At 37.6% G+C, this 16,172-nt stretch overlaps 1 protein-coding gene across 1 annotated transcript in view; it reads right to left on the reverse strand.

The window, feature by feature from the left end:
* The window catches only part of Got2 (glutamate oxaloacetate transaminase 2), a 37,522-nt gene extending 22,904 nt beyond the window's left edge, over positions 1-14,618 (reverse strand). The window contains exons 1-3 of the mRNA XM_067081379.1: positions 14,207-14,618; positions 6,565-6,721; positions 6,254-6,382 (exon numbers count right to left, since the gene is read on the reverse strand). Coding sequence (XP_066937480.1) covers positions 6,254-6,382; positions 6,565-6,721; positions 14,207-14,286 — 366 coding nt within the window. The 5' untranslated portion in view covers positions 14,287-14,618. The remainder of the gene's footprint in view (positions 1-6,253; positions 6,383-6,564; positions 6,722-14,206) is intronic.
* Positions 14,619-16,172: the final 1,554 nt, after the last annotated feature.

Below are 16,172 nucleotides of genomic sequence, written 5' to 3' on the forward strand. Positions count from 1 at the left end.
TGGATCATCAAAGAAAAAGGACAGTCATGGAATGGCAAATACTTCAGAGAAACTGTGCTTACTGGTAGAGTATTTCCTCTCCTCAAGGATCCTGAAAATGTGTTATCTGTTGAAGAAGTCACATTTTTGCATGATAAGGCACCATCTTTCAAGGCTCTTCAGACACAGGAGCTGCTTCGAAACAGTGGTATCGATTTCTTCTCGTTAAGTGATTTTCCAGGTAGCTCCCCTGACCCTAATGTGTGTGAAAACATTGGTAGTATCTTAAAGGATCGCGTTGAAGCACGCACAGTGACCTATGATGGTATACCAAGCCTCGACGACCTGCAAAGAGAGGTGACCAAAGTGCTCAGGGAAATGGAGTTTGAGTCTCGGTTTTTTTGTGATTTACTGAAATCATACCCCTCGAGAATGCAGGCTGTGGTACAGGCAGATGGAAGCCACACAAAATATTAAATACACATCTCGCACACATTTGCCCTGATGCCTTTTCTCTAACTGACTCTGCTTCCAGAGCCTTCTTATACGTGTATGGGTTCGATGCCTAAATCTGGTATAATTTCCCCAAGCTTCATCCAGATGGGAGCAATTCATCCAGGTTGTTGCCAACAAAGTCATTAAGAGACGGAATAGAAAAGGATTCAAATCTATCGTCATGAGAAGTCTTAGCCAGGAATTCTGGGACAAAGTCGAAGGACAAGGACATCCAACCCCTTGTATGTTTGACAACAAAGGAGAGGCCACAGAGTTCACCAACTTGTTTCGAAGAGGCCACGGCCAACAGGAAAACTATCTTAAGAGTCAGGTTTCCGACTGACACATAACATAAAGGCTCAAACGAAGCACGGGTGAGGCTGCCCAGTACCAAAGTCAGGTCCCGACTGGGTGGTCTAAGTTCTTTTTGAGGATAAGACTGCTCAAAGCTCTTGAGAAGAATTGAGATTTCCCATGAGGAAGAAAGATTGACATTCCTCATATGCAGAACTGCACTCAAGACAGCTTTGTAGCCCTTGATGGAAGACAAGGAAATTAATTTCTCTCTGGGCATAAAAACGAGGCAGTCTGCTACCTGCTGAACAGAAGTTACGACTGGAGAGAGACCCTGTTGACAACACCAACCAAAGTAAATGGTTCACTTGCCCTGGTACACGGCTGAGGAAGATCTGAGAAAGCCAGACATCACCGATGCTGCTCTGCGAGAAAAGCCTCTCGCTTGAAGGAGATACTGGGTAGTCTCCAGACGTGAAGAGAGGGACCCTACCGAGCGGTGGTATCTCTGGAAATGGGGTTGACACAGGTTGTGCCATGGAGGAATCTCTCTCGGAGCTTCTGACAGTAGGGTTAGGAGTTCGGGGAACCATTCTGTGTGAGGCCACGTGGGAGCAACTAGGGTCATTCTGAGATTCCAAGAGGCCATTTACCCTGTTCAGAGCCTGACAGATTAGGCAAAATTAAGGGAAGACATAAACCTCCACATTGTCCCAGGCATCCAGAGCCACGGAACAAAAGAACTCTAGTTTCTTGTTGAATCTTGTTGCAAACAGGTCTATTGAGGGCCTAGATGAAAGAGCCTGTTTGTTATGTCCTGGTGCAGAGACCACTCTGTCCCTATGACCTGACTTCAACAACAACTGAATGATCTATCACCCACTGATGAAGGAGCACTGTCAGGGAGTGAAGCTGGCGTGACACCACTTACACTGAGCCCATTCTCTGGACAACAAAATCGAAATTTTTTTTAAAGAAACCCATCACTCATACTGAGTTCATTTTGTGGACACAAGATCCAGGAGACTTCAGTTGTCCAAAAGAAAAACAGTAAGAAAATGGGAGTCAGCCAGTAACCCTGCTCATTTATGTGCAGATCCAGAGTCTCCAACAGCTGAACAGCCTTCATCTGTATTGGAAGAGATACTTCAGCTCATTGCTTTTGGGAGGAGAATTAAATATGTCAACTCAATGCTGGTGGGACAGGGAGTGGGTAAAATCATAGAAAGAATTGTGATCCTGAAAATATCAGTCTGGGAGACTGACCGTTATTGACTGTAGGGTACCGGAGGCTCCCAGTGGTACAGGAGCTGTGGGTTGATGCTATATAAACCATGGGTTTGATATGAAACAATTCAGTATTAAGACATTGAGATATGAACTCAATCTTTGTCACAGCTATAATGACTGACATCATGAACTTAGTGAATCTACCTTAAGCTTCGACCTATCCTGTTGTGTTCTGCAACTTTTTCTATTTTTAATCTCTTTTTAGTGTTAACTGCCAGCCTTGAAAATAGTGCAGTACAGGTACACAATCCTCTATCCAAAATCCTTGGGGCCAGATGTTTTGGTTTCTGGAATTTTTTGGATTTCGGAACTACGGGGTCAGGAGCATAATCAAACCTCAATACTGCAGCAAAAACAGATTTTTTTCTTTTTTTATATTTTTTCATTACTACTGTTATTTATTCATTATAGTTTATTATTATTTATATTATTAATGTTAAATGATTGTGAGATAATTAGGATCAACAATAATAAAATAGTGGGAGCAGCCAAAAAAATTTGACGATACTTTAAGGAGACCAGCAGCACACTCCTAGCACTAATACAGAGCAAAAGTGTTTACACTAATACTAAGGAAATAATGTAGCAAACACCCACTTGTGTCCTTCCCACCTTTAACTGTTCGCTTTTATTGTTTAAAACCATGTTGAAAAAATCACAAACACACCACACAATGAAAAAGATGAAAGAGGTTTCAACCTGATGGTCAGTCAGAGCCACCAAGACATCACAACTCGACCTGCAACTGAAGAAAAAATGCTTGATGATGGTATGTGAGTGGGGTGATTCTTCCCTTACCCATCTACCACCAGTTGACTACCTTGTTACCTAGTTTCAATAACCCTTTCCTACTTAAAAGGAAATGGTTTAAATTCCAGTAAGAATAAACAGAAAACCATCCTATAGCAAGTGAATGGAAGCAAAGCTCTCAGCAAGGACTACCATCACTATTCCTGTAGGTGGTAGGAAAAGAAACTTATTCATTTCAAATAATCCTGATTGTGTTAATTATGGGCTATGTGCAAAATTTCACTGAAATCACTTAATAATCAAATATGCTGTACAGAAATTCTGAAATTAAAGTTTAGCACAAGAATCTGATTACACCCCTCACACAAAATGGCCATACCTGGAGTATCTCATAACTCATTCAAGACAATGTTACAAGCAAGCTATGTGCAAAATTTATTTGAAACTGCTTTATAATTATATATGTGAGAGAATTCTCAAAATCCTAGAACTATACAAACACCTTACTTTCTCAAATAGCATAACTGTTAAACCCAGACTACCTTATAAATCATGTTAGGAGCTATCAACATGGTACAGTTTCAATGAAATTAATCCATTCTCTTAGGTTTTGGAGTAAACAAACATGCGATAGACAGATGAGCTGACTGACAGTTTTGGTACATCCCCCAGACAGCTTTGAAAGAAAAGAATGAGAATAGGGAATGTTGAGGTATGTTATCAATGATATGGTAACCATACTGGGTTTGCAAGGTGTCACTAGCTTAATCCTTTACACATAATAATTATTAAATAGCATAAGAATGCAAGCAACTTCACATCCCACAACACAATGACTACTACTGGCCACCCTCAGTAGTCTGGTTAAACTACTTAATATCTCTACCCTTACAAGTGTTAGGCAACCAAAATGATTTCAAATGACCACCCCAATGATATTAATCGTAAGATGAGTGCCCCCTCAACCCCCCAAAAAGCCAACAATGACCCATCTCATAACTTCACAACTGTATCAAGTGCAAGGTATGTGTGTGCATAATATACACTCTATCACTGCTTGACTGTCTACTTCAGACACGATTGTATCAAGTCCAAGGCACGCATAAAATACACTATCACTGAAACTGCTTGGCTGCCTACTTCAGACAAGCAGGATTCCTGTGAATGCAACACATACCAGACTTTCCTAAACATAACTTAAGAAAAGAAAGAAAAAAAAAGCGACAACCTAAGATCATGGCAAGTGCAAGATAAGCGTAACATGTGACTGAAATACAGCCATACTTCAAGTTAAAAGAGTAAACAAAAATCATGATGAACTGACAGACTGGCTGAGGCTTCTGTCATCAGGAAAACTTTTGAGAAAAAAACATGCACTATTGGAGTATGTTATCTGTGATAAGGTATCAATTTTGGGTTTTAGATGTCAGTGCATATGTTCATCATTAGCCAACTTATTATAGAAGTAAAAATAAACTACTGTTTCCACTTTCATAACCATTATCAAGACTTATCTCTGCGATGACAGTTATTATTGTCAAGACTTATCTCTGTGGTGAATGTTACCTAATACTGTATTTCATTTATGAATTTAACAACACACTATGTTACTTGATATACAATTTACTGTATCAGTTCTGACCTAATATTATTTTAACTTACTATACAGTGCACACTGGCTATCTAAGATATATTCTCTTGTTCCTGAATGTCTGAACTTTCAATTTTCAAATACTTGTATATATAAGTTCCTTGAAGAAACAGTTGATGACTTCAGTAAATTAAGCTTAAATCCACATCTGTAAGTGAAGGAGATAATGTACAAGAACAATTTTAACTAAAGCTTTAAAATATTGTTTCAAGAGTCAATAATCTACAAGTAATGAATAAAATAATAACTGTATTAAAAAAAGTTAAGTATACCTTAGTTTTACCAGACCACTGAGCTGATTAACAGCTCTCCTAGGGCTGGCCCGAAGGATTAGACTTATTTTACGTGGCTAAGAACCAATTGGTTACTTAGCAACAGGACCTACAGCTTATTGTGGAATCCGAACCACATTATAGCGAGAAATGAATTTCTATCACCAGAAATAAATTCCTCTAACTCTTCATCAGCCGGCCACGGGAATTGAACTCTGGCCCATCGAGTGACAGTCTGAAGCTCAACCGAGTCAGCCAACAAAGGGCTTAATAACTGTATTAACCATCTTCCTTTTGGCTCCTTCTTATTCAGTTCTAAACTAAAGACCTTAGATTTTGTGGCCACTCCTTCCATAAAAACTACTAGTTTTTGCTTGATACTTTCTTAAAAAAAAAAAAAAAAAAAAAAAAAGCAGCAGCAGCTGAGAGTACTTGTTTTGTCCCCACCCTGTTTTTGAAAAACACCTTGCATCAATTTAAAAACAGTACAGTACAATACGGAAATCTAAATTAACTTATGTAAAACTCACCTTGATCTTGTTCGTGCTCATTCTAAAAAAAACTCTGTGAAGCACAAGTGAGCACTTGTGTACTTGGGAATTTGTGCACGTGCTTGCAGTAAACAAACTTTTACTATATTCAGACATTTCACAGGTGGTTACTATATTCAGACATTTCACAGGTGGTTACTATATTCAGACATTTCACAGGTGTTTACTATATTCAGACATTTCACAGGTGTTTACTATATTCAGACATTTCACAGGTGGTTACTATATTCAGACATTTCACAGGTGGTTACTATATTCAGACATTTCACAGGTGGAAGATATGTGACTTGGGTGTTTGCTAATTCAGCACCTGCAGTACAGCCACCTTGGGATGTCTACGTGTCAGCAACACGTGTTTTGGGCCGGATCGAACCTTCTAGAAGGTTTTGTCCGGTTTTAATCAGACTTCTAGATGTATTAAACAGAAGTGTGTATTATAGCCCTATATGGGAAATGGAACTGGTAACATAACTGACTTTGAAAGTTATGGACAACAAACCTAGAAATAATGTGGACTGATTTGGTGACTTCATAGGAGACAGGAATGAATCCCCACACAATATGTTTTTCTTGCGACTGTTTGCTTTTGGGGTGTTGATTTAATGGGCATAATTTTATTATGTTAGTTTGCATAATAAATTTTTTTGTTTAGAAAAAGAGAGAGAGAGAGAGAGAGAGAGAGAGAGAGAGAGAGAGAGAGAGAGAGAGAGAGAGAGAGAGAGAGAGAGAGAGAGAGAGAGAGAGAGAGAGAGAGAGAGAGAGAGAGAGAGAGAGAGAGAGAGAGAGAGAGAGAGAGAGAGAGAGAGAGAGAGAGAGAGAGAGAGAGAGGAAGTAAGTTTCGCCTGAGAGAGAGATTCCCAAGGCCATTGCTACCAGACTCTTAAAACCAGGTAAGTGTTATTAAAATACAGTATACTAATCGTTCATGGTAGGGGCATAACACATACAATAAATTCACAGAAAATACTCACCAATCCATCTTTAAGAGCTGGGTTGTCCTCCCCAAGAGCTAGTCCAATAGAGAGCTTGCAGAAATCAGCATTACCTGAAATGGGCAGGTACTCCTTGTCCAACTTCTGACTTACAATCAATTCTTCAGCCTGAAATTGAGCAATAACAACTATAACCTAATAATAAAAAAAACATATCAAATTTCATCTCCATGTGAATGCACAGCACAGTATCATGAACTTTGCTTCAAGAAAAGCGAGTTTTACTTCCATGATAAGTTATAAAACCAATAAAGTAATTGCAAACTTCTCACATCTTATTTAAGATTCACCTTTCTCACTGATGGAAGGACAAAAGGCTTGCCACTGTCATCTCGATATGCACCAACACCAAGGTTCATCTTTTTGGGATTAGTATCCCTTTTATAGGCTTCTGTGACTCCAAGGATGGCATCAGGAGGACCCATTTCAACACCACTCCACCAAGAGCTTAAATAGAGAGAACAAGATTCTGTAATTATTCCAGTTTATGCACAATACAACCACTATGCATGAACATGCAATGATTCCCACAATACAAAAAATTACTGTCTTCTGCCTTTAGCTGGTATACCACCATAATTATCAATTACTAGATGACCAACCTGGCACTGCCTGAAAAACTGAATGACAACCGATAATCTCTCTCTCTCTCTCTCTTTCTCTCTCTCATAGCATTCCACAGCCTCAGGCCAGGTATTCATTATCAGATTTACCTGTCACTTCTCTGTCAGTTAACTTTCATGTAGACAACAGTTTGTGGGCGTAATCATTCCATTCACCAGAACAGCTGAACTGATTGAATTACCTACTGTAAGGTTCTTCTGACCGACTGACAGGTAATTGCAAGTGTGGATGGGTAAGCAACAATTCTGCGACAGTTCGTCACTGGATTTCATCCGGGAAGAATCTCAGCCATTTTGATAAGAATATGAATAAATATGTATAGGCCTAATTCATTTCATTGTTAGACCCTTCAGTGCAATTTGTAGGCCATGATGAGTCCAAATCATATAATAAAAATGTAAAGCAACATTTCCATGTGATACAGGCAATTTGGTATAGTCCTAGGCCAATATGCTCTCTTTTTATGATAGGTGTTACTATAATGAAAGTAACTTCACTGTCCATTCATAAAAAACTGAACCAACCCCAGGTTCTAATTTAAACTCAAACATTAATATTGTAGGAGAATATGTCTTTTTTTTAATAAGAAATGTTTAGACTACATTGTTATGCCTTTTTGCTTGTTTCCTATTAAGTGAGCTGCGCAGCTGTTAAGTCTTCCACCTCCTCATCAGATTAAGAAAAAAAAAAGTGGCAAAACATTTTCTAATACGGCTAACTTCAATTTGTGATAGGTATACTTCATATTAGTTCTTTGGACGTTTTTAACACAACAATAAATTACAACTCATTATCTTTACAATGACATCAAATTCATTAATGTAGCATTCAGTATAAAGTTACATGGAAATACAAAAAAATTACAATATCAACCCCGTCAATTCGTGCCTTTGGTGATGACGTAATCATGTACATATTATAAACAAAAACATTCCCTTTGTGGACGAATGTAAAGCAAACAGTTATTTATTGTTTTGAATAAATAACATTGATAAAAGATAGAAATTAATACATACCATTCTAAGAAATAACCACAAACAATCATTTTATTTTCCTAAATGACAAGAATGGTTTTCCTTACTGTATACGATTACACCAGCAAAAGGTGCAAATTTTGACCGGTAGTTCAGTCTTTCTGTCCAAGGGTTGATGTAGTTGTCTGACACCACAATGTGTAAGTGAGATTTAAATTTAGACATAAGGTTTTAGTTGGTGTTTGCTCTTAAATCTTGTTAAGTATTGAATATAAATAGAGTTTGCAGAATGAGAGTAGATTAGAGACAGAGAGAGAGAGAGAAATAGTAGAGGTAGTTGTAGTATTATATGCTTTTTTTTGGAAGCAGTTTTACTACAGTATTAGCAACAACGCTGAATTTAACAGCAATGTCTTCGCTAAGATCTTAGTAGTTGTACAGATGCAGTTAGCATCAACTTGTTAAACCTACGTCCTCTTATTACACGCTTTTATTTGACTTGACTTCTCTCTGCCTGTCTGTCTCTTTGGGTCAAAACTTGCAATAGATTTTTGACCCACTTCTACCCAACCGATTTCACCCAGATTTGGTAAGGGATATGTAACAGAAAAAAAGGAAAACTGGTTTGCTTTTACAAATTACAGACATCATCCTACTTAAGAACATTCAACTCACAAACATTCAGATATAAACAAACGGGATCGCATATTACAATTGTGTTCAGAGCACTCCCCTTTGCCACCTGTAAGTTCAAGTTTTGATTTGAGTACCTACAGTATTCTGTAATTACAGTACTGTATGTACAGTGTATTGTGTTTTAGGATGAAAAAACATACAGTAATGTATTGATTTTATATCATACTGTACTTTAATAAGCATGAAGATTACAATAACAAACTACAAACAATTCAATATACAAACAGCCATCTGAAACGTAACTCACTTGTAAGTATGGTGGTGTCTGTATGATGAAAACAAAACACTGGCTAACCTTTCATAAATTTTTATTGTTTTTTATAATACCAGTAAAGGCAAACTTAAAGCACACTGCTTACCAATGCTTCCCTTGTGTTTTCTAAGAATTTCACCATTACAATTGACACTATACTACTGTATTCACTTTTCCCAAACTTTGAAACACTGTTTCTCATTATGGTTCCCTGTAATATATATGCTTCCTGTTTGAAGTGAGGAATTTGTAATACTACTTACAAATATTTTGGCTACATACTGCTGAAGCTACACTGCTTTCCACTAACTGGAATGTCTCTTTCCTTATGAATTTAATACCAAGTAACATTATCTTGCTAATGGGATCCACGTAATGCCAAAATTCTATCACACATCTTTACAGTCCCAAATATTATTAATTATTTTGTAAATAATATACCCACATTCTGCCTGAAATTTAATGCATTCTAACAATATCCCCAAGGGTCGACACAGTCCGCCAAAGTTCATCTGAGATGCTAGGTTCAGTAGCCTTATGCCAAATACAGTATAGATTAATACTAAAACCAACTGCTAACTTTCTGGTTATGCAGACATTTTTCTTTTATTGTGATTAAGCTACTCATATGTTTTCCTTTTAGTGTATCTGCTTATTTATGGCAAACTTCAGTCTTCATTTCCTAATAGTTCATTTTGCATCATTTATGTTTTTGGCATAAATCTTAAAACATTTAAATTTTGGGTACAGTACTCCTTTCCAACAGCTCTTTTTCATTTCCATAGGCCTATGGACATTCTTGCCTCTTTTAGGGAATTAAGCTACACAAGTCTTGGCATTTTTCATTTGCTCACATGAAGTAATTTGACATGACTTGGTATTTTTCATTTGTTCTCATGAGTTAGTAAGACGCATGGCATAAAACCTCTCAATCTTTGCTTAAAGAGGCATTTGTAGTTTTATAACCTGTCTTGATAGACTACAGCCTTGGTGTAATGGCAACATCACAACACCCTCAACAAAACTGTTTAGTCTTGGTTAGGGCTACTGTCACTTGCACTATATTTAAAGATGTTAGGCTTCCTCAACTGGCCTCATTCCATGGAAATCACTGTCTGGAATGTATACATGAATTCCTGTACCTGAGAAAAACTATCTTGGGTAACCTAAGAGATACAGCTAACATAAAGCATCAATGACTACGGTTTGTGAAATCATTAACAGGATTACAAGGAAATAAGCCATTTGCTCTTGTTAGGGGGATGTTAAAAAAAACTGATTATGTAATTTAAAAGTCATTAACATAAGATTTATGTCCAGCCTGATTATCAAAGTATGAAATAGCAGCCATCCACTAATCCAAAACATCAGAAACAGTAAAATAGAAAGGGAAAAACTATAAGAATGATGGGAAAAAGGAGGCTGCTTTACCTTAATGATAAGCTCACTGGAGTTTTATAAACATAGGAAGGCTTGCATCATGTTTCTAAGTCCAAAATATGAAGGCTTGCATTGTGTTTTTAAGTTAATGTTGCGGCTCTGAAGGTGTTTGTTTCATATGTTCTTTGTCAGTGGGCAAAATTGTGAGGTAATATGAAGTTTTAACAAATGCTCTCTTTTTAAGTACAGCACATGTGGGAGCTTTGTTTTCTATTACATAATTAAAACTTCCTAAGTTATGCTAAAGTACTCAGATATTGTTGCTACTGCTCTCAGTTTTCTACTATTGAATGCTTCTCTTCTACAAAAACAAATTTGGCTGAAAGTCATTATAAGAACTGGAAATGGGGCAAATGTGTGCCTTTTAGCTTTTCAGCTACGGACATCCCAACTTCTAGTTAAGGCCTATGCCTAAGCAATGCTAAGAGGGAAACTGAGGGTGGCCCCAATTGCCAGTTAGGGTCCAGTATGCACAGTTAGGTTGAGATTAAATTACGCATAATTTCTGACTTATGATGCACCAGGTCAAAAAGGGATCCATCTTCCAGTCAGGCACCATATGTTGGGTTAGATAAAGGTGCATCCCTGTATGTACTTCATAACTTTTACGGTGCTCTTGACCTGGTTAGGTAAGGAGGCACCTGTGTGACTGTCCTTAGTATACATTTATGATATACTTGAACTAGGTCTATGCACTTTTATGACTAATTAGGCCTATATTGTAATTTATATATTTCTTACCTTCTAACTGGTGCATCGCACTTGCCTTTTGGTTTTCCCTACCAAAAACCTCCATTCCCACACAGGTCACCAATTATGTTGGATTTAGTACGGAGGGAAAACCAGAATGGTAGTTTGCATCCACAATGTTAGTTGAAAAAGCAGCCATTCAGAAATTATATGGGTTTTGTATTTGATTAAGAATTAAAGTAGTATTACCATATTGTTGCACTGTGGGTAATTTAAAGTATTTTCTTGTTTCACTGTTTCTTCATCAACTTTTATTATTACTGCCTTTATTTTTACATCAAAATAATGTCTAGCTTATTATGCACCCCTATTAGGCAATATGAAACCTTGTACAATACTCTTGCTCCAGTATTATTTTCATCTATTCCTGCGCGGTTCTTGTCCCTTAAATTTACTGACACCCAGCTATGATTATTATTGGTATTATTATTATTATTTATTTTCTTCAACAGTGGCCTTGTATATTCAATGACAGGCAGTCCCCGGTTAACGGCGATCCGGTTTTATGGCACTTGTCTAGCGACGAAAATCGGCAATTTTCGGCGCCGATAATTGGGTATTGGCACCAGTACATGCCTAACAGAGGCGCCGATAACAGAAAATCGGCGTCGATAAGCCCCGAAAATTGCCAAAAATCTCCTATTTTCAGTTAGCGGTGATTTTCGGTTATCATCACACCCTCAGAAACGGAACGCCACCGATAACCGGGGACTGCCTGTACATGCTTCATTACCCTTGCATGGACTGCTTTCATTAAAGTTATAGGCTTTTATTAAAGTTATAGCTTCATTAAAGTTATAGCTTCATTAGCCTAATATATGAAAATGTGATTACTACTGAATGAAATTAAGGGTAGATCTAAGCCAGCTGTACGCATTTTTAAATACAACTTTATCTGCTGAACAAGAATTTGAAGTAATATTTTGTCGCTCGGCTGTAATTAGACAGTAAATTATCTTAGGACTCATTGGTAAAAATTTGAGGTTTTTGGTGGGGTAAATAACTTGGGAAAAGGTTTCGGTACCTTATTGTATTTCCTGTTATATATGTCATTTGGAACACGAAAAACAAGCGTAAAAAGAAGGGCGAATAAATGGATAGTGGGAGCCGTTACAAAGGCACTTTTCATTCATTACTAGTACTACTGATTCTAAGCCTTAACACGCATACGATAGCTTTTGGTTCACCAATCACGAGTTGCTGGTTTTCTGCGCTTTCTGAGAACTGCGAGACACTGGCAACTGACGTTTTCCTGTTATTTTACTTGCTGAACAAGAATTTAAAGTAATTACCTCTTGCCAGAACATGTGAGCTTGCAGTAATCTTTAAAAATGCAGATAAGGCGCGCAGCACCGTTCTGCTACAGCGACCTATAGAGGCCACCCAAGTTGAAAGTGAAAATGGTCACGTTTTGTTTCCTGTTTACGAAAGCTTCAAATAGTGTGCAGCGGAACTAGACTATGGCAACTGACGTTTTTCTATGTTATTTTACTTGCTTTACAAGAGTTTAAGGTAATATTTTGCCAGTCAGCTGCTGCTAAATTGTAATTTAACCTTGAGCTGTGTGCAACCCACTGGCGGTTCTCTCTGCCCACTGGTACAGACATGCAGTTTTCAGGGGTCAATTACAATTTTAGTTACACCCGACCGACAAAATATTATTTAAAATTCTTGTTCATCAGGTAAAATTACATAGGAAAACGTCAATTGCCATAGGCTGGCTCACCGCAGACCGCCGGCTTAGAATTACCAAATCAAGTAATCCCATCCTTATAATATAGGCTACGTACCATATGTATTACAGTATTATTTTACAAGTTGCCAATACACACTATGAAATTGTGACTTACATTTTTGAAAAGAGCTCTTCATTCTCATTATTTTGAACCCCATAAACACTATGCTCAAATGGTAAATAAAAATCAGAAAATTTACGACTTATAAGGTAAGAATACCCCCTCCATAGCTAATACGGCAAAATTGTAACCAGTCAACATAGGTGAAGTTATATTGGTATTTTAAGGTTCTTTTAGTGCCTTATTATTTCCTAGTCATTTTTTCATGAAAAACTCAAAATGGTTTTTCGTGCAAAAATGGCTGGCTGGAGTCTTATTGGCAACTTATAAAATTTTACCTGTATTACAAGCTACTCGTGAGCAAAAGTCCACGGTCACATTAATGTTGTATCTGACAAAGTAAGTATACCTTAGTTTTACCAGACCACTGAGCTGATTAACAGCTCTCCTAGGGCAACACTACGAATGCAACCATCCATATATCATTATTATTATTACTATAAGTTAAGTTGCTATTACTATAATCATTAAAATAATAATTATTATTGCTATTATGCAACCCTAAGTTAATTTTACTATTGCTGTGTTTAACTTATGTTACTACTATTATTATTATTTTTGCTATAAGTGTTACTTGAGTTATTATCTATTATATTATCACAGTATTACAATGAGTAGAACATCTTGGAATGCAGTTTTCCTGACCCCGTTCCCGCCTACTGCACAGGTATTGCCTAACTGAGCTGAAAAACGCTAATGTATGTTATCAATTCATTCTATTTCTTTGCACCTATCCATTACAAATACGTTTAATCCAACAAGTTTAAAAATTATTTTAAAAAGATAACCCATGCTCCATTTATAAATGCAGACTGGCAGGCACCTTTCGTTACTAGACAATTTATTGATGAATTCCAGTCGATGATTTCCAGGAACTCAGTAAGAACAGAGCAGACATACTTTTTGCGTTAATTATACTGCCCTGGGGAGTTTAATCTGCATTTTCAAGTCCTTGATTTTCATTCATTGGATAGAAATTTATTTCTTTTTTCTTTAGAAATTTAAACTATCACCGGAGAGAAATTGGATTCCTTTGATAACTCTAATTGTGCCTACGTGCCTGCAAGCAACCTCCGCTAGAGAGCCCTACGGGTCGAATAATGGAAACTATTAGAGGCCTACTTATCTCCCTACAGTATATTAGGGACTGCGGACGACAACACCGTCATGCCAAGGTGCACCTCATTACCTGTCATAATACTCTCCCGAATAGCCGACCTTTCCGTGCCCTTCACATAACACAACCCCATTTGCTTGACAACCGGTTGCCGACACATCAGTATTTGCCTGCAACATTTCACCGGAAAAGTAAATAAAACGTCATCTTCCTATCACTTGCCTGGCCCTCGAAGACACATTCTGAATGGCGCCTAAGTTGTGCCGAACGAGATTCAAAGTCCGAGTGCCACTGACTGCCATATTGCCGAGATTTGGTGGAGGGTGTCACGTTGTTAGTTCCGCAACAGTCGCGGGTGTTTCACCTACTGCAGGAGATAAGTGTGTGTCGGGCACTGTCGGCTGCTACGGTGTCCCTTCAGAGTTACCAACTGGTGTCGACTCCATGTCGCTATATTTATTACAAAAAGACGGCAAAAGTACTAATATAGATGTGCCTTATAAAGATCTTAGATATATTAATAAAACTTAGATAGTCCCTCAAGAAGTCTCTGAGTCTTGTAATAAAGAAGGAAGGTTGCTAAAAAGATAAAAAAAAAAAAACTCGCTGATTTAGCAACAAGAGCTTAATTGGCAACTGTGGGTGTCAGGACCCTGCGTTCGGTAAAACTCTCATGGCCAGCCAACAGCTGTACGAGAAAAGCGAGCTCCGTAAAATAGAATTTATATACTTCGCATTTAAAGCCTACTTTAGCATACGCTTGGTCACATTAGACTCCTTGCACATTGCGTCATGGCGATCTTACTCAAACGCTACACAAACGAAACGCTTCCTGTGGGTGGCGTTGGAAACTTTTCGTACAAATATATTTATCTAAAATTCCCTTTGTATAAATATCAAGAAAAGTACAACGTAGGATGACTTTGATTTAAGATGAAATAACGACAAGGAGTATCGTTATTAGGTTTTAATGCTCAGAAATCGTAAAGAACGTATCTAATATTCTACTATTTTGATCTATATTAATTTCTAATATATTTTTTTACATTGCATGCTACTGCATTTATATAGTTACTAAAGCTTTTACATCACCATTAATTGATATGACTGTTTATTTACAAAGTGCATAGCCTTTCGTCACGTCAGCTTATCTAGTTCAGCCAAGTGCTGTTGTCAGAAAATACTCGTGAAAACAGACCGGATTTTCTCATCTTTTATCTTAGGGTGATAAGATTTGCTGTTTTTCATATGTTAACATTTGTACTTCTTGCCACAGGTGACTGCGGATTCTGGCAAAAACAACAGATAATACTGCAAGACGAGACAAGAAATAATGGGCGAGTAAACAGAATACGTATTGCAGAAATGCAAATGACTTAGTTTTTGCCAATTCTCCACCACAGAAAAGCGCTGTATCGTCACAAAAACTCAAACCAAGTATAATATAAAGACCATATCAAATGAAATTAAGATGTTATCACCGACGACCCGTAGCATCCATAAAGGAATACCTGTTTACAAATATATTTAAAATTCTCATACAAAACTTTAAAGTACTGGAGTTTAATTAAAACTCAGTCAAACTGGTGATAAACCTACACCGGATATGGTTTTGCTCTTCTGTAACTATAAGTGCATGAACAAATACAGCTAAAAAGGCTAAGAAGCAACAAGATATTAAAAACAACAGTCTGACTGCCCGCCCCCCAGACTATCCAGTGAATTGCCTCAAGGATTGAAAAGATGTAAGACATCTAATCAAACCCAGTTATCGTGTTGAACAGATTATTCAAGAAAACTATAAAATGACACTGACGAGTAATTGAGGACTGCCAGGTGGACCAAATGACGGCCGAAAGACACAGGATGGCCCACAAAAATGAACAAGGGAGCTTGAAGGAAACTGGACAATGGACTAAGGTGACCATGAGTCTCTAACACAGCCTCAATTTTACTCCTCGGTAAAACTAAAGAGGAAACAACAAAGACTAATGCATTTAAGAAAGAGACTACTACTCTAAGACAAAACTTGTCGAGAGGATAGCATTGCTTTATCCTTAGACGCGACTCCAGTAATGGCAAAGTAAGCAAGAGTTTTCAACCTAACATCAAGCCATAATGCTGCCTGACTCATCAGCCAAGAAGTCCCTTCTTGGAGTCTCTCCAGAGGGCGTTCGTTTATCATTCC

This window comes from Macrobrachium rosenbergii, chromosome 37 (genome assembly GCF_040412425.1).
Source record: "Macrobrachium rosenbergii isolate ZJJX-2024 chromosome 37, ASM4041242v1, whole genome shotgun sequence".
Lineage (NCBI taxonomy): Eukaryota > Metazoa > Arthropoda > Malacostraca > Decapoda > Palaemonidae > Macrobrachium > Macrobrachium rosenbergii.